The 17,585-nt window shown below is 48.2% G+C and overlaps 9 protein-coding genes across 9 annotated transcripts; 4 read left to right on the forward strand and 5 right to left on the reverse strand.

Moving 5' to 3' along the window:
• Nucleotides 1–163: 163 nt before the first annotated feature.
• Nucleotides 164–1,338, reverse strand: N7466_003618 (glycerophosphodiester phosphodiesterase; the record flags this gene model as incomplete). The annotated part of the gene is made up of 4 exons (XM_057163015.1): nucleotides 164–760; nucleotides 822–1,001; nucleotides 1,050–1,237; nucleotides 1,299–1,338. The coding sequence occupies 4 exons, from the start codon at nucleotides 1,336–1,338 to the stop codon at nucleotides 164–166; spliced, it is 1,005 nt and encodes a 334-aa protein (XP_057021696.1).
• Nucleotides 1,339–1,811: 473 nt separating this feature from the next.
• Nucleotides 1,812–3,004, forward strand: N7466_003619 (zinc-dependent alcohol dehydrogenase family protein; the record flags this gene model as incomplete). The annotated part of the gene is made up of 3 exons (XM_057163016.1): nucleotides 1,812–1,950; nucleotides 2,006–2,452; nucleotides 2,532–3,004. The coding sequence occupies 3 exons, from the start codon at nucleotides 1,812–1,814 to the stop codon at nucleotides 3,002–3,004; spliced, it is 1,059 nt and encodes a 352-aa protein (XP_057021697.1).
• A 334-nt stretch (nucleotides 3,005–3,338) lies between these two features.
• Nucleotides 3,339–3,953, reverse strand: N7466_003620 (cupin domain-containing protein; the record flags this gene model as incomplete). Its single annotated transcript, XM_057163017.1, has 1 exon — nucleotides 3,339–3,953. One exon carries the CDS (start codon nucleotides 3,951–3,953, stop codon nucleotides 3,339–3,341), a length of 615 nt encoding a protein of 204 aa, XP_057021698.1.
• Nucleotides 3,954–4,661: 708 nt separating this feature from the next.
• N7466_003621 (putative MFS transporter) lies at nucleotides 4,662–6,309 on the reverse strand (the record flags this gene model as incomplete). Its single annotated transcript, XM_057163018.1, has 3 exons — nucleotides 4,662–5,920; nucleotides 5,973–6,035; nucleotides 6,102–6,309. 3 exons carry the CDS (start codon nucleotides 6,307–6,309, stop codon nucleotides 4,662–4,664), a joined length of 1,530 nt encoding a protein of 509 aa, XP_057021699.1.
• An 892-nt stretch (nucleotides 6,310–7,201) lies between these two features.
• On the reverse strand, nucleotides 7,202–8,170 carry N7466_003622 (SDR family NAD(P)-dependent oxidoreductase; the record flags this gene model as incomplete). The annotated part of the gene is made up of 1 exon (XM_057163019.1): nucleotides 7,202–8,170. The coding sequence occupies one exon, from the start codon at nucleotides 8,168–8,170 to the stop codon at nucleotides 7,202–7,204; it is 969 nt and encodes a 322-aa protein (XP_057021700.1).
• A 469-nt stretch (nucleotides 8,171–8,639) lies between these two features.
• N7466_003623 (purine-nucleoside phosphorylase) lies at nucleotides 8,640–9,888 on the reverse strand (the record flags this gene model as incomplete). Its single annotated transcript, XM_057163020.1, has 2 exons — nucleotides 8,640–9,710; nucleotides 9,772–9,888. The coding sequence occupies 2 exons, from the start codon at nucleotides 9,886–9,888 to the stop codon at nucleotides 8,640–8,642; spliced, it is 1,188 nt and encodes a 395-aa protein (XP_057021701.1).
• Nucleotides 9,889–11,320: 1,432 nt separating this feature from the next.
• N7466_003624 (uncharacterized protein) lies at nucleotides 11,321–12,977 on the forward strand (the record flags this gene model as incomplete). The annotated part of the gene is made up of 5 exons (XM_057163021.1): nucleotides 11,321–11,330; nucleotides 11,380–11,643; nucleotides 11,703–12,536; nucleotides 12,607–12,775; nucleotides 12,848–12,977. The coding sequence occupies 5 exons, from the start codon at nucleotides 11,321–11,323 to the stop codon at nucleotides 12,975–12,977; spliced, it is 1,407 nt and encodes a 468-aa protein (XP_057021702.1).
• A 1,358-nt stretch (nucleotides 12,978–14,335) lies between these two features.
• On the forward strand, nucleotides 14,336–15,746 carry N7466_003625 (FAD-dependent oxidoreductase; the record flags this gene model as incomplete). Its single annotated transcript, XM_057163022.1, has 2 exons — nucleotides 14,336–15,316; nucleotides 15,387–15,746. The coding sequence occupies 2 exons, from the start codon at nucleotides 14,336–14,338 to the stop codon at nucleotides 15,744–15,746; spliced, it is 1,341 nt and encodes a 446-aa protein (XP_057021703.1).
• A 460-nt stretch (nucleotides 15,747–16,206) lies between these two features.
• N7466_003626 (isopenicillin N synthase family dioxygenase) lies at nucleotides 16,207–17,549 on the forward strand (the record flags this gene model as incomplete). Its single annotated transcript, XM_057163023.1, has 6 exons — nucleotides 16,207–16,341; nucleotides 16,392–16,544; nucleotides 16,593–16,673; nucleotides 16,766–17,152; nucleotides 17,210–17,389; nucleotides 17,421–17,549. 6 exons carry the CDS (start codon nucleotides 16,207–16,209, stop codon nucleotides 17,547–17,549), a joined length of 1,065 nt encoding a protein of 354 aa, XP_057021704.1.
• Between the last annotated feature and the right edge of the window lie 36 nt (nucleotides 17,550–17,585).

Genomic DNA, 17,585 nt, shown 5'->3' on the forward strand with positions numbered 1-17,585 from the left:
CATGTCCCCATTTAGCCTCATCGGATTGGTGTTCAAATATTGGCGTGTTATTATTTCATATCCGTGTAGTGTTGAGTGAATATAATTTCCTATTGAAGGAATCCGAAATGATGTTATCATGCCTATAACATCTAGTTCAGACCTCGGGACCACTTGTTATACCTCACGCCATCTTTCGCTCCTCGATGCGTACACGCTCCACCGTTGGAAGATATTTGCGCTTGAGGAACCAGCCAAACGTGAGGACATAAACCGCCACTAGAATGATCTCAACTTGTTGTCCCAAGGTCAGGCGATCTGCCTTTGGATTGGAAGAGGCAAGCGCTCCTTTCCTCTGTTCCGACGCCCACTGCTCGCGGACTTCTTGATACCGCAGTGGGTCATCTGTGATAATACCATCTACCTGGTGTCTGATACCCCATCTCATCAAATTTGGCGCGTTCACTGTCCATAGATACACCTTACGACGAGCCGCACGCGCCTCCTCCAAGAACCCACGACCTAACGGACCCATCAAGCTTTTTTGATGGATATTGAATGAAATGCGAGGCACGTGCAGGAACTGGCGAGCATAGCTCAAGTCAACACATATCAGCGCCATCTCGTACCGGGGGAGATACTTGGCACGAGGGGGTAGATATCGGGCTGACCAGCAGCCAAGAACAAGGCGTCGATGCCAATCTGGGCCTATAGCCGGAATGGGCACTGACTCGACCACCTTGGCGATACCCTGCATAATTGTAGCAGGATCATTTTGAAGCTAGTGGAGAGTTAGGCACGATCACGTTGTGAAAATAACACCAAGTAATCATTAAACGTACTTTGATGTCCAGCAGAACCCAGACACTTTCACGGCCGGGTTGTCGCAGATATTCTAAGACGTCTAGTAACCGCGGCATCGGCTCATGCGGTGCTTGCAATGTACGAAGAGTTTTCAAGTAGTCCCAGTCGCAGTCAGAAACTCTTTTCTTGATACCAAAGCAACGTTGCAATAGCACATCCTACTTGTGATAAGTATGTTTCTCTCAAGTCTGAATGGCTATGCTCACATGTGACAAAACAACGACTCCGTCCCGAGAGAGGTGCAAATCTAACTCAAGAGCATGCGTTCCTGCTGTGATTGCTTTATCAATGGCGCAGATGGTATTTTCGGGGTATTGGCCCTTATACCCGCGATGGGCGATAGTCTGAGGTAAATGCAAATCATCTTGTGAGGTTGGTGAATGTAAGAAGTGGGCTGTTAACTTGACACATCAGCGGACTTTCTCAGCTCAGTACAACGTGATATGTTCGCAGACCTGGAATATCTGCTTGCAGAGATGTTTGGTCATCCGCCATTATGCAAAGTTTGATAGAAGCTGTCCAAACTTCAGGAGTTTTGAATAAGAACCTTGAAAAAAGCGCGAGCCACGACGCATTTATTTGAATCGGAGTTTGTGCGGATTTAAGGGGTTCTCCGCTGTCCCGCTCTATTCATCATGCGCCTCCCTATTTTAAGCAGAAGATTGTGGTGGGACTGCGCAGAGTCTCGTCATGATCTAGCTGAATATACCAATAAGACCGAAAGCGCTGCAGCAATGGCGATCACAGCAGGTTGTCGAAGAGGCAAGGGAGTTTGAAGTTGGAACTTTAGGAGGGTTAATCCACATGACTAAGCTTTTACTCCAATCTTGTGACCTTGTCCCACTCTTCCCAAGTTGTCTAGGCGGGGTGCAGCGACTTCTATTTTCGCGGATGAAATAAACTATCTCAAGGCTCGCTTTCATGAGGACTCGATTTTTTGTATAAGCATCTATTCCGCTGTTCCAGTCATGGCTGTTCAGAAATGGGTTACGCCCCTTCAGGGGCTAGAAAGCCTCCGCCAAATCGAGGACCTGATGCCGTCGCCAGGCCCGGGAGAGGTACTGGTCAAGATCAGCGCAGTTTCTCTAAACTACCGAGATGTGGAGGGTGAGTTAGATTCCTCCGATACTGTATGATGAATTAAACAGTTAACGACCTTTAGTGACCAAGGGTGAATATAAGCACCACAAAAGTGCCGAGCAAGACGCCACCATCGTGCCGTGCTCGGATATGTGCGGGACCATCATTGCCATTGGACCCGATGTATCGCAGTGGGCCGTAGGCAGTCGTGTTCTGTCCACCTTTCTACCTGAGCACCAAACTGGCCAAGTCTCGGAGAGCCAACTTGCTGGAAGTTTAGGTCTCCCCTTGGACGGGGTCCTTTCCACTCACCGCATTTTCCCCGCACATGGATTGGTCTTGGCTCCTGCATTCATGTCTGACGAGGAAGCCTGTACCTTGCCCATTGCAGCGGTGACTGCGTGGATGTCCATCAATGGAATGCGACCAATGGGACAAGATGGCGGAAAGGATGAGTACATCCTACTTCAAGGTACCGGAGGTGTAGCCATAGCAGGATTACAAATTGCCAAGGCTGCTGGCGCCATAGGTGTGTTACGAGGACAGCAGTCATTGGCCCCAGCTATGAGGGGATAATATTGAATGACCTTTTAGTGCTGACTTTATAGTAATTATCACATCTTCGTCTGATGCAAAGTTGGAACAAGCCAAAGAGCTGGGCGCCGACTTTACAATCAACTACCGGACCACCCCAAACTGGGAAGCAGAGGTGATGCGATTCACAAAAAACCACGGCGCCGATATTATTCTTGAGACCGGTGGAGCCCAAACGATCAGGAAGAGCTTCGACTGCATTGCGTTTGGCGGCCTGATCGACTGCATTGGTTACGTATCAGGCAAAGTAGATGCGGCCGACGATCGACTGAATGTGAACATTTTGGCCCTGAGACGCACTGTAACTCTTAAGGGTATCATCAACGGCCCTAAAGACCGCTTTAAAGAAATGATTAGCTTTTATGAAAAAAGCCAGATCCATCCGGTGGTTCACCGAGTTTTTTCCTTCGCCGATGCCAAGGAAGCATTCAGGTTTGTGGATAGTGGCAGCCATTTTGGAAAAGTGGTTATCAAAGTCCAGTCATAGTATATAGCAATACCTACCCGGATGTTTCTTATATTAAATGTTATCGGGATGAAATATAAGCTTGGAACATTGGGATCCATGCAAAGCACGTTGCAACATTGAACATTTGAACGAGCATCAATATGTTGATTCAATATTTCAAGGTCTCGGCGTTGCGCCTCCAACACACATGATTGAACAAAGTATCATGAGTAATTATGTTTGGCCGAGGGTCTGGTTCAACATTTGTCGATCGAATATTTGAAAATTTCACATTGGTATTCCGATTCAATACCAGTCACAACCAAAGAAGATAAGCACATAACGGAAAAACAGGTGGACATCTGCAAGAGCTCTATTGGTCATTCCCACTAGAGTTGATGACTCCTTCCATGGGACCCAAATCCTCCTTGAGACATGTTCCCCCAACAGTCAAGGGTTTGCAGTCTTGCAGAACAAAAGCCATGCGTGTCCACTCGGTCGGACTTGGGTTGCGCCAGCCATGCATGGTGGCACGTTGAATAGCATGGTCACCCCGCTGCAACAAAACAGGCTCTCCATCCTCCAAGATCATCTCAATCTGACCTTCCAATACAATCCCATAATCAAGACTTTGGGTCCGGTGAACCGCCGCGGGGCTATTCGGTGCAAAATCCACAATGCGGAAGACTGATCCTCCAGGATTCACTAAGCCCAAATTTCCTGAGTCAACGACCGTGCTATGTGCCTTTAAATCGGCATCATTGTTCAAATCCGGTGGAAACTGCGAAGTCGTATAAGCCACACTGAAGGACATCCGGTGCGACTGGCCTGGAGTGACATGTCCGTGAAAGGAACGAGGTGACTCCTTCGAAGAGAGTAAAATAGCTTTACCCTCTGCATTGTGACCGGTGATGTGTGTGATCACTGGCCGAAGAGCCGGGGCCTCGTTGCGCCCGATAGAATCCAAGGGGTCTCGAGAGGCAGTCATTGTGATTCAAGGGCAGGGTTTCAATTGAGATCTGAAGAGGAGGTGTGAGAAAGAGGAAAGGGAATTTCCTCTGGCTCTTTTAAGGGACCAATGGATTGGAGCACATGCAGGCTGTTAAGCTGATTGACCCCTCATTTTCTTCATGTGCGGTCACACAATCCTCACAAACTCGCAATTACGGCGAGTTTCCATCAGTTTCGGTGTCCATATCGGTCGCATGCAATGAATACGTACATTGAGGGGTCTACCGAGCAAAAGAGGGGCAAATAGGTGTGTGAACTGCAGCAATATGCACACACTATGCACGATCAGCATAAGCCGATTTCCCAAATTCCAAGGTCAAGTATCTAGGCTGAAGGAAATCTTCCGAGTCAGTCCAATACAACACACGGGTTGGGCCATCTCCAGGGAGAACGGAGCTGCGAACTTCCCCTTCCAAGGTTGGAGCTTTAGCAGGTACTCTATTCTAGGTACTTAGTACTATATTCACGTCCTCGAATTTAAAGATAGTAAATCACCTTCCAAGTCCCGACGATTGTGTCAAATGACTCTAGGGCTGGGGACTCAACGACTCTTGGACCAAGTAAACTGTGTGACCTTTGCATAATTAGCCTGGTATAAGGGACGAGATAAGGTACATGTACATTGTATGGACACAATTGGACTCTCAATACGAATATGTAAACATTGAAGACATGAATGACCGGATCACAAAAACCAGCGGAACTCGGGTGATGCAGGACCATCTCGCATTCGCTCTGTGGGAATATCCCTCGCTCGAATGGTGACCCCGTCACGTAGATCGCGTCGCTTGTTATCTAACAACATATACAATGCCAAAAGACCTGCTAGACATGCACCCGTTGCACCGAATGCTGACACCGTAATCAGCGCGGGCATATATTTGGGCGCATCTTGCTGGCGGAAGACATTACTGCCGACTAGTCCCATGAGATTGGCCAATGGAACACCAATGCTCGTCAGGAGTACACGGCGGCCTTCGTGGGCGATATTGTTATTATACCACGTACTTAGCATTACCGAAGGGGCTGATGTGCCCCAGGTCATCATGAAAGTGGCGAAATAGGCCAGCTGTAACTCGCTTTTGACATCGTCGATCGATGCGTAGATCATGAATCCGGAAAAAGTCAATAAGAAACCGAGGACGATGAAAGGGGATCTCAACCGTGTCCAATCGGAGAGAAAGGCCAGGACAAGAAGCATAGCTGCGCCTGTCACGTTCGGAGCCACAGTATAGAGGTTGGTTTTAACGGTCGGGTAACCTAGCCGAGCGACAATTTGGGGCATGAAAAGGGCGACGCCCTGCAAAGGAACACCCAAGCAAATTTCAATACAAAGGAAAACATAGGTTGTCGGATGCTTGAAAATCACAAGAGCTTCCCGCAAGCTGAACTTCTCGTTCACCACGGCACTGGAGTCAACCTGGATACGATGGAAAGCTAGAGCTTTCTCCTCCTCCGACAGGAAACTCGCCTCGGCAGCACTCTTGGGAAGGTAGAAGAAAGCAAAGGTTGCACAAACGACGGTGACAGCGCCTTCGATGATAAAGAGATAACGCCAATTCGGGATACTTGATCCTTTAATCTGGAAGACGCCAAATGCGATCAAACCAGAAAAGGCGTTGGCGATGTTAGAAGCAGCATAGAAGATAGCCAGGCGACGAGCAAGTTCACCACGTCGGTAGAAAGTTGTCAAGTAATAGATCACCAAGGGAAAGAATGCTGCCTCGGACATGCCCAAAAACCACCGTATGGCGAAGAGACCACCAAAGTTGTTCGCAGCCGAGGAGAGCATAGTGAAGCAGCCGAAGGAAAACATCAGGATTGGTAGCACTCGAGCAGGACTGAACTTCTTCCCGAGCATCGAGAAAGGGGGTGCAAATATGACAAAGGGTATAAAGAAGATTGACAATAGAAGGTTGTATTGATTGGGCTTGAAGTGAAGGTCTGGAGGCCAAATTAGCATCAAAGCAAACGTAGAATGATCTGTAAGCCTCACCGTCGGCCATTCCAGCGGTTTCGGCATTTCCCAAGTTGCCTTTGTCGAGGGCATTGAACAGGTCTAAACTTTGTTAATAAACCTTCAGCTGAATAAAAGATTTTGCCAGACAGAGTCTCAGAGACGTACACATGATTGCTAAAACAGGGAGAAGACGAAAGTCGAACCGTCGGCAAAGACGCCGCTCGGCCTTGTGGTCGACCACGCGAGTGACTTCGTCAATCACCCCAGGTGCGGACGCATATCCCTGTAAATTGTTGGGGTCGTCGACAGCTTTGAACGATGCCGTTTTGGCGATATCATTCACCGAGGGTGGTTGCAGAGAGTGTGCCGACATGACCAAACCGTGGAATAGTAGATACTAGCGGGAAGAATATAAATTGACCGACTTCTTTCCATCAATGGTTGCTCGTAGAAGTTGAAGAGCTTCGAGGGCGTGGTGCGTTATCAATCATGGCATTTGTAGGCATCCCTTGCTCATTAGATAAGAAGAATGTTGCATCGAGATGTCACCCCCACGCTTCTCCGCACAATAGCGCACAGAAAAGGGGAGTTGATCGACTCTGAGTGTAATTGACGGTTGCATCTTAGACTCAGGGTCCAAGCGGTCCATTCGCGGGGAAAATTATCGGATTGGGTGGTTGCCGAGGTTAGGAAGCGCGAAGGCGATGGGGATCAGCATTCCGCTCAGGGATCATGGAAGGTCATCTTCCACGCGTGGAATTCCCCTTCTGAGAGGTTGACTTCTTTTTTTCTTTTTCCTTTCATGGTCTCTCAAGCCTTGCTTCACGAAAAGAAAAGCTGGGAAAGATCGTGAATCGTGATCAAGATCTAGGCCGAGTCTACCCAAATGCGGCAGATGGGGTTGCATCTCTGACGAGTCTGACGCCTCACTCTCTTAAGGTATTGAGGAGCACGTCTCCCACAAAAAAAAAAAAAAAGGAAGAGCAAGAACCGGACCCCTTCGCCTTGGAAATTGAAGATCAAAAAAAAAAAAAAAAAAAAAAAAAACAACCGCGATGATCGACCAGACTTTACTCTCAAGGGGAACAAAATGTACATCATAGTATAATATATACCTGTAACCTGATGCATTGATGTATGTATACGAGGAAGCTTGATTGAGGGCTTGGCAGCATCTCATAAATATCGACCAAGGTCAACATTTGAACAACTCTTAAGAGATTTTCAAATGTTGAGAGACTCCCAAGGAAGAGGAAGAGGCCGGTTTAACTTCTTCGGACCTCTGCATCTGCTCGGATCGCTTCATCTGCACGGACCTTCCAATTATCTTCCCAACGAGACAGTGCCGGTCTACCCTCGACGACATCTTCACTACCCCACTTCATGCGCGCTTGATCTAGAGCGCGATCGGTTTCACCATCAGGACAGACGATATAGAATAATCCATTTTCCAGCCCTTGCAAGAGCTCTGTGGCCACTTGACTAGGATACCAGGCCCCCTCTGGCTTCTTGACTTCCTGCTCATCAGTCGGACCGACATTCCCCATAAGTCCGGTCCATGTCCAACCGGGGATCAGGAGGTGAACGGATATATGGGCAGTTGTCGGATCAGAACGTAGGTCGTAGGCAAGATGCTCGGTCAGACTCTTGATTGCAGCCTTGGACGCGTTGTATGCCGGGTTGGATCCACCGGGTGGGTTCGTAATGCCTTGTTTGGAGCCGGTCACGACAATAGATTTGGGTGCTTGAGATTTCGACGAGAGGATCAGGGGGAGAAGAACTTCTAAACCATTCAGGGGACCGTATACATTTGTGTCAAGAGTCTGGCCCACGTTAGCATACGATTGAGGATGTCCACGGAGCTGATGACTGACCTTCCGCCAGTATTCTCCATCCAGCCATTGATTAAGGCGATTTGGAGAGGATTCTTTAGGCTTGTAGCCCTTTCCCGCATTCAAAACCACCAGGTCGATATCAGGAAAGATCTCCTTGATCTCCGCGGCGGATTGTTTCCACGCGGCAACATCAGCCACGTCAAATGTATATGCTTCTGTCTTGAGAGATGGATCAAGGTCGGTCAAGACTCTTTTTGTCTCGGCCAGATTCTCCTGATCGATATCCAGCAAGGCAAGATGCATGCCCTTGCTCCGACAGAGCTTTGCCACGGCAAATCCAACCCCCGAGGCGGCTCCAGTGATAAGGGCGGTTTTCTGGGCCTGGATGACGGAAACCATTTTTCTTTCTTTCTTTTTTCTTTTTTTTTCAAGGGTTGCAATGTTTATTTTTTGTCGAGAGCCACCGATGCAATGCCAAAGCTGGGAAGTGAGTTATAGGATAACATTGTTCGGTGCCGTGGGCCGTGAGCCGTGAGGGGTTTCCAAGGTTACTCCGCAAAGTGCCGGATTAGCAATCAACATCAGAAGTTTAAAAAGCGCCTCATTTCGTCTGTTTGAACCTCCAGTTATCCTAAATCTATTCAAATGTTTCGACTTGGTCGATTAAGTGAAGAGAAGGATCTGACGGTCCTTTTCGGAATTATAATAGAGATTACTCATACATTCAAAATAAATAGCTACAAATGACATCTGTGCATAATATGTAGGGACCCAGAGGCAGATATGAGTGCGGTGTATATACAACAAAAAATCAACTGTTTCCGAGGTTGCAGTTTAACTTTTATAACATTGGGCCGCGAAGAATGATTTACTTGCGACGAAGACGGTTCTCCATGCTTCGCTTCTTGTAAGCTCCGCTGTTCACCAGAGCCTCGGCGCGTCCAGGGCCGAAATCGGGCTGACCACCCAGAGTACCGAAAATATCACCGATGTAGTTGGAAGGCTCCACACCACAAGAAAAGGTACTTTCCCAGTTGTTCAAAATACCCTGAACAACGTGGATACCGGCACGGTAGATGTTCGCAATGGCAGGCTCATAGCCACCGGCCTCAGCATAGAGGAGGTTGTAAGTGGCAGAGGAGCCAGGATAGGGACGATCAAAGTCCGAAGCGGTACGCATCACAATAATGCGGGAGAAATCAGTGAGCTTGTGAACGGCAGCACGAAGGAGAGCCTCGAGGGTGGCATTGTCCTCCTGCGCACTGGTGCAGTAATCGCCGGTACCGTTGGTGAATAGCTTGGTGGTGTTGGCGAATGCATTGCCAAGGATGTTTCCGCTGTAGTACACATCCGAGGTTGCGACATCGCACTCCACGATAGACGGTGGGAGAGTGGCAGCCTTGTACTGTCCGCTAGAAGTCGCGTAGTGTGCGCGGTAGGCTTGGGCAGTAGTTGAATCAGATAAGTTGCCTTGACGGGCGAACTTGGCAGCGATCTTCCGGAGGTCGTCGTTTACCTCGAAGACCTCGGTGCCATAGATGCTGCTGGGATACTGGTTGGGGAAATCTGATCCTAGGGGAAAGTATCCGGTTTGGTAGGTGCTGGGTAATTCGCGAATGTCGATCTCGTATTGCAATGCAACTTGGACCGCGTATCGTGCAAATGTCGCGGAGCCAGTGGTGGCCCGTTCAGGGTTAACGCCAGCAATACCGGCAATGAAGAAATATGTCTGAGTCAGATTGAACAGCGAAGAGAAGGCGACGGAAGCAACGGTGGTTGCAGCATTGATCTCCGATTCACCAGTGATCAATTGACAGATCTCGTAATTTTCGGTGCAGTGAACATCGGGGTAGATAGGCGACAGACCAGGAACCGTGATGTTGTGCGCAAGGAGGTCGAATTCGGGAATGTCCCACCAGGCTGCGCCCTCAGGTTCGAACTGCGGACGGTGAGCGATTAGTGCAGGTCCTCTTCAGTCAGATTTGCAATTTTCCACATACCATCGACACAATGAACACCTTGGGAGTGATTTTCTCTTCATGGTGTGCGTGTACTGAAGCCAGGGCACCGCCACTGAGCAACAACGAAGCAATCAGACCAGTTCGACCGACCAACATTTTGAAGAAGATTTGTTCCAGTACCCCACTGACCAACGTGGATGACCGATGGTAATAAGTACTGAATTAAAAGCCAATCGTGCAAGATTTCTCTTCCGTCGCGTTTTTCGCGCTATAGACGGCTATGATGCGAAAGTGGATATGCTACAAGCCCATTCAGGTAGAGATCTACGTAGAACCCAGCCGAGATTTGGTCGCCTATAGCGATTGCTTCTCTGATTGGCGTTGAATCGGTCAAGCTCCATTAACTCGACCGTACCTGATAAACAATCTCTATCTTCCGCGTGCCCGTGAGTGGCTCGTTGTAATCTAGGTGGGTCTTGAACGCAGTGCTTATCGTTTATTTGGTGATTCAAGTGAATTGTCGGAGCATGCCGAATCACGGAATATTCTAGTCGTGATAGAGATAGGCGATCAATAGAAGGATTTCCTGTACGAATAGCTTTACCTACTAGTTAAGAATACAATTGATCACATATCTTCCTTGTTTTGGACCTCGGCAGTGTCGACTCTGGTATTATTAGTGGGCACTTCATATGAAGTTGCTCACGTGTGTACATGGCGTACTAGTGATGTACAAGTTACCTGCAGGATTCAGGAACCGTGGCACTAGCGCGCATCCGGAATTCCTACTTTACTTTTAAACGTTTACTTTTGATTGGACTTCTATCCAAGCTTATCCAGTCGAATATTTCTTCTTTTCCCCCTTTTTCCCTCCAGCTCTAGGGTTCTCATCAAATTGGTTCAAGGAATAAGACGGTCTTGGTCCTTCCCAGCAAATGTTGTCTGGGCGACCCCCCAAAATTACTAGGAACCGCCTCCTTGCTTACTCAGTACCTCTTGAGTCTTGACATTGCAATTCTCCCAAAAAGTGATGGATCCACCCTCCAACTGTTTCCCACCGCCTGGCTTCCAAGTTGACCAATGCCTAATCCCGTAGAATGCCCATCTCAGTCTCTCCCTCTCGTTTTGGTTGGATATTTTGAAAGGAACAAGGAGAAAAAAGCAGAATCATAATAGTGAAACAAAAGTATAGTGACAACCCAGGCTTACGGAGGTTAAGGGTATAGAATACAACCTAGTACATGTGGACCGTGATCGATCCCAAATGAGCTCTGGGGCTGATCGGGTCCTTTTCGGGACTGGCCAAATCAGAACTATTGGCATCTATTGCTTTTTGTCTGCAGATTTTACATAATGGTAACAGCCCTGCGGAGTATTCTTCTTCAGGCGACCCCAACTCCCATAGCATCGATCGTGATACAAATTTTTGAGAGCTTCCCCAGTTGCTTCGCGGCCATCTACTCCTTCCCTCAAATCCAAGAAGTTGGCGGATTGTCAGAGGATGAGGGATTTAAAAGCAAGAAATTTACCATGGGGATACGGATGGAGATCCTCAAAGACCTTTATACTCGCAGCAGTAGCAACGACCATGTTAACAGGTATGAGGTGTGAAACCATCCAGTGGTAGGCAAGAACTGATCGCGGTAGACATGTTCTTGCATGATTTTTTGGTTTCAATTCTTCCCACGCTGCTAGAGGATCTTCCCACGCTGCTAGAGGATCGCCTTCTTCTGGACCCTCAACTTGTCCAGAAAGCCAGCCTTGCTTTGCTCGCAGAGAGCGCGCTGGTTTCATTCACAATTAGCCCGTTCATTCACCACCATGTTGACCGGCTTGAAAATGATAATTGGCTGCTCGCCGGCCTGATCGGTGAGCTGCTTGGTTCTATGGCGGTCGCTTCTGCTAATTCATGTATGTCAAGTTGAGACTCTCTCCCCTGGTGTTACCTGCAGTCTGACAAGACAATGTAGTATCCATTCTGTTCTCCGGTCGCTTTGTGCAAGCGGTCGCAAACACAAGCGTCGGAATACTTGGATTGACCAGCCTGTCACGAAAGGTATCAACAGATGAGTTGGACAAGATAAATGGAATTATCACCGTTGCCCTCGCCATGGGCTCAACTGCTGGGCCTTTGATTGCGGGTTCCCTTCTTCAGCTGGCGGGTTATTGGAGAGCTTGGAATTATGCATTCATTGCAAGCTTGGTTGGCATTGGACTCCAATTTCTGATGGTAGACACAAAGAAACCTCAAATGCATGGTAGGCCGAGGCCAGCAGATCAAAATTCCAGCGAAGCATCTGTTGTTGATGAACAAAGCCCCTTAATACCAACACTCGTGACCGAAAATGCTGTCGAGATACAAGGTCTGCTTTCCTGGAAGAGATTCAACATGACCTTGTACGTTTATCTTTTCAGGAATAGCCAGTATATTGGAGGCATCGTCAGTAGCATCTGCTATGCAGTTGTTTCATCAAGCTTCAGTACCACGTTGCCCCTACACGTTCGTCATGTTTTCAATTGGGGAAGTCTGCCGACGGGGCTTCTCTTTGGAGCAATCCAAGGCCCGAATGCGTTTCTTGGCGTTCCAGTAGCATGGTTGAAGAAACGAATAGGCACTCGCCATCCAACGACTTTTGGTTTCGCTATCCTGGCCATAATGTTATGGCTCATAGGTATTCCAGGAGAGGAGAAATTCCCGTGGTTTAATCGTGAAAGTCGAGACGAGATTTTGTACGTAACAGGTGTCATGGGAGCGGGAGTTTCCATGTCCTTGTTGAATGGGGTTGGCATGATGGAAGCCACTAGTAAGTGAAGTCCATGGACTGTGAGAGTGTCAACCGGAGGCACTAAAGATGCTAATCTTCCATCTTCCAGATGCCGTTTACGAGTTGGAGACTGAACACCCAGAAGTATTCGGCAAACGTGAAGGATACACCAGGGCGGTGTTTGTCACCCGAATGAGTTGGACGCTTGGGACCTTTGTCGGGCCCATTCTTTCGGGAACGCTAAGCGAACGAATCGGATATTACGCGATGAATTGCGTGTTAGGTTGGTTTCGCTGACCCCCCCCTGTTTCAATTCTTCAGACCCACGCTGGAGACTAATATTGCATTAGCGGGGATATGCACTATGTGTTCCCTTTTTGCGTTTTGGAACTTGAAATCCACCGTGCCTCGGCATCCCGTCAGTGGGCTAGTGAGGAAGTGAAAACCGAGCGTTCCGACAAGGCAGTCCGAGTCGCGTAAAACCTTGGGATATATTAAAAATGCCCAGTTACGGCTTAGCCCTAGAAGCTAGATGGAGTGCATATTGATTAGGGAGTAAGGGAGGAAGAGGACCCGTGGACGGCTGTTTCATATAACCCATCAACTCCACTGATGTCCGCAAGGAAGACTGGTTCGACATGTCGCACGCCCGGAGAACTCTGCTGTCAGATGCTCAGGTGGCTGCAGGCGCCTCCAACTGGAGCCCTGGAGAGAGCCAAACAGCCCATTTTCAAATGTTGTGTCTTGCGGCCTTTCAAATGTTCCTTGTCTCTTGTCTCTATTTTCTATTTTCTTTATTCTTTCCCACCCCTTTCCCTATGCATCCCCTAAGAGTTTTCGTCACCGGTGGCGTGGGTCATCCTCCCAGGCTCCATGCGATGAAAGAAACCACCAGACCTAGTCCTTTTGGTTCTTTTTGCCTTCTTTGATTAATGGATATTGGCCGGACTCTTGGCGAACGAGTCCGTTACTCGACGATTCGTTCGTAGGTGGAAACGGGATCATTGTATTCATGGATTACTCCATAGGCTGTAGTCAATCCTGCTTTTATTCGTAGATTCAGGCATAGGTGGAACAGGTGGGACTTGAACGGCAAGAGACGGACCGAGTAACGCCTCCAGTCTCGGGAGCCAGAAGAGCTACCCGGCACGTTGACTGGTTCCCAACGGGTACAAGCTAGAAATTAGAATGAAGGTGAGGATTTTTTTTTTTTTTTTTTTGTAGAATGAAGACAAAGAAGTCAACAATTTACGCGTACTGATTAAGTACAAATTTTCTTTGATTCCCGGACACTGACCGCACTTTCAGCCACTGAACTTCCCCGATCCAATCGTCTCCACCCGCGCGTGCCCGGTCGCGTTTACAAGTCCAAACTCAAGGTAAAAAAAAATTGTGATGCATCAAGAGTCACCTAACCGTGTGGAGAAGGCATTGCCTTTCCGGGGGTCCACTAACGGTTGAAATCGAGTATCCTTGGCCGAAAGATCGCCTACTCCGGCCGAGGAAAAGGTCGCCAAAACCTTGTTTTCCTTCGATTTTCTCCTTGTCAGTCATATATTGGGTAATTTGCCCAAGTGGATGAAGGGGTAGGGTGTCGATTGTCAAGCAGATTCAATAATGTTCTAGAAAACTTTGATTTATACCTAAATCATCTCGCACTGAACGGCTTGGACGTTGGGGAAAAAAAATCAATTTTTTTAAATAAACAGTGCAGGGCTACTTGATTCGTTGAAATTATTCCAAGGCTCTCCAGACATTCCAAAGGAGACTTGAAACCCCTGCAATCCGTCGGTTGCACCCGAGTTCGCAGGCGAACGAGGGAGTTCGGAAACCTTGGAATGGATTCTTTGCCTCACAACATCATCATCGTCGGGGCAGGCATCGCAGGTATCGCCTGTGCTCTTGCCTTGTCCCGGGAACTGGCTCCCTTTGTACCGGACCTGACTATTACCATCTACGAAAGACATGACATTTTGTCCACTTCCGGCGGTGCAATCAATTTGACCCCCGTTGCTCAGCGTCATCTGGCTCAGCTGGGCGTATTGGAAGAGCTGGACCGCATGGGGCCTGAAGGTGGGGCTGAGGTGGATGCCATTGAGCTCTACTCCATGCGTTCCGGGCGCTCGATTGGTTCCATCGATTTTGTCGATCATAACGGTAATGGGTTTGGAGGATATAAAGGACGCAGAGTCATGCGCATCATGCTTTCCATTGCCATGATAACAGTGGTGGAGAGAACTCGAAACATTGACATTGTCTTTGGAAAAAAGGTGGTGGGCGGAGAGGAGCATGAAGGAAAAGCCGTGGTCCATTTTGAAGATGGATCAGAAGCCCTTGGAGATCTAGTCATTGGATGCGACGGTGTCCATTCCGCAATTCGATCACGTTGGGTCGACCCTGACAGTCCTTCACAATATACAGGCATCTCATTCTTACAGACCACCATCCCCTCACAAACATTGTCCTCCCCGGCTCATTTCCGTTCATCAGCAATGAACCTTTCACGCCACGGGTCAATCCTGACCAGTTATTGCGATCGCAATCAGGAGCAGATCTTTGCCGCTGCCATTGTGCAGTTCAGTCAGGAAGACTTGAGCTACCATAAGCTCGAGCAGGGTCAAGACTGGGCGACCCAAAATCGAATCCGCAGCGCTCTACGGCGACAAATGCAAGATCGCTTCTCAAAGTCCTCAATACCATGTATTAGAGAAATGGTAGCTAGCAAAGCAGACTGGATGCTCTATCCAGTTTACCAGGTTCGTCCCGGGGGACGATGGTGCATGAGTCGCGTCATCCTTCTGGGTGATGCAGCCCACGCGGTGAGTTTCTCATACTTCCTGTTCTTCGAAATATGGAGTTTTTCTAAACTATGAAATCATTGTAATACAGATGCCTCCACGCGACGAGTCCGCTGCATACGCGTTGGACGATGCCATCTTATTTGCACGGCTACTGGCCCGTTATCGTTCCGAGCCACTTTCTGAGGTCTTTGATGCCTATGAGAGTTTGCGTCGCGAGAAAATCAACCATGCATTCAAGGAGTCGGGTCGCATGTGGGATCGACATCGAGACATGGGCATGCTAGAGAACCGCCTCAAGGAATGGATGCTCCCGCGGTCTCTCCGCAGCCACCGAGATGAACGTGAGGCCGCATGGGAGTTTGATGCAGCCCAAACTACTCTCCCAACCCCTGCTCCAAGTGACGATTTGGTTAGCTTGCATTCGTTTTTGAAAGAGCACACCGTATAAATTTGTGTCGCTCTGCATTTCTTGGATGGTTCTGGTGTTCGGCTGGGTTGCATGAATGGGGTGTCCGGAAAATCTTTGATTCTGATTGAAGGCAGGGTGCATGGTCGTGTAATATACTCCAATATACGTATAAAAGTTTTTCATTCGTCCTCTCAAACCGAACCTCTGATATCAGATCCTTAATGGTCTTGTTGATTGGGTAGAATCCCTTTCCTGGTAAGTGAGGGGTCGGAGAGGAGAAGAACCCGTGGAAAGATACTTATGTATCTGGTAGTTAACTAGTGAAGTCAGGTAGATTGATGAGTAATACCTGCCATCAAGCTCGGATTTTGTCATGCGGGGAAACCAACCATCAACATTTGAATTAACGCATTGAACTTGTCCCACACCTGCAGTTTCCCGTTTCCCGAATTCTCAGCTTCTCAGATTCACGTCTTCTTGTTTCTTGAGCTTAGAACCCATGTCATTCTCATTTGTACCAACGGTTGACTTTGCTCGCCTGGTCGACCCCCAAACAAAGTCTGGCGAGCTCGTCAAACTGAAAGAAGCCATTTTTCTTGTGGGCTTTCTGTACCTCACAAATACAGGACTCGAAGTGAATTATCTCTCCCGCTAATACCAATAATCGGTGCTGATAAAAAAAAGGATCTCATTCACCGCACTCATGAAGCCATACCGCGCCTTTTCGATTTACCCACAAGAGTGAAAGAACAGAGCAATATGATAAATTCACCATCATTTTTGGGTTACACCCGTCTCGGAGCTGAGACTACGGCTTCGAGAACTGATCTCCGCGAAGTGAATGCCGCCTGTCTTCACTATAAAGCCCCACTAACACGAAACTAGCAATTTGATTTTGGGACACCGGGCGTGAAGGAATGGGCCCAAGGAGATCCATTTTGGCAGAGATTGGAGGGGCCAAATCAGGTATGCCTCTACCATATATAGTAAAACTAGTATTAGTAGTAGCAATAAATGCAAAAACCACTCCTGGTCTTCTTCACTGACATTTAATCTAGTACCCAGATCAATCAGACTCACAGCGGCTTACAGAAGATTATATCTTCAAAATGGACGAGTTGGCGCAGTCATTCGTGCATTTTGTGGCCGAATGCTTGTCCCTGCCTGCTGATACGTTCGATCGCTTCAAGGGTAACATGAGTCGGTTGAAATATGTCAAATACCCACCCTCAACCGCCAATTCACAAGGAGTCGGGCCTCACAAGGATTCTGCTGGCCTTTTCACATTCCTTTCCCAAGATAACGCTGGTGGGCTGCAAGTACTAAACAAAAATGGTGAATGGGTGGACGTTCCGCCTGTGGAGGGAAGCCTGGTGATCAACATTCAACAAGGATTCGAAGCTATCACCGGAGGCATTTGTGCCGCTACCACCCATCGGGTTATTGTATGAAATCAGTCGCACTGTATGGATGGGTGTTGTACTAAAAGACTTTCTATCTAGGCCCCAACATCAAGAACCAGATATAGTATCCCGTTTTTCTTGGGTGTGCGATTGGATTTGACCCTGGAGCAGCTGAAACAGTCTGCGGCTCATATTGTGCGTCAAATTCCTGTCTCGGACGACCAAAGGAAACAAACAGTCGATGTTCCCAGTGAATTTCTATCTCCACTTTATTCATGCGTGAGTTAGATTATTACTCCGATCCTTAGAGATAATATCATCTAACTATTCCGAGTTTGGGGAGGCACATCTAAGGAATCGAATACTAAGCCATCCTGACGTTGGGCAGCGGTGGTATCCAGAGCTCTATACCAAGTACTCTAAGCAGAGACTAGAATGAACGACGGGGGTACGCTAAATAGCTTAACCTTGATTC

Source organism: Penicillium verhagenii (genome assembly GCF_028828195.1).
Source record: "Penicillium verhagenii strain IBT 33310 chromosome Unknown utg000005l_segment0_segment0, whole genome shotgun sequence".
NCBI lineage: Eukaryota > Fungi > Ascomycota > Eurotiomycetes > Eurotiales > Aspergillaceae > Penicillium > Penicillium verhagenii.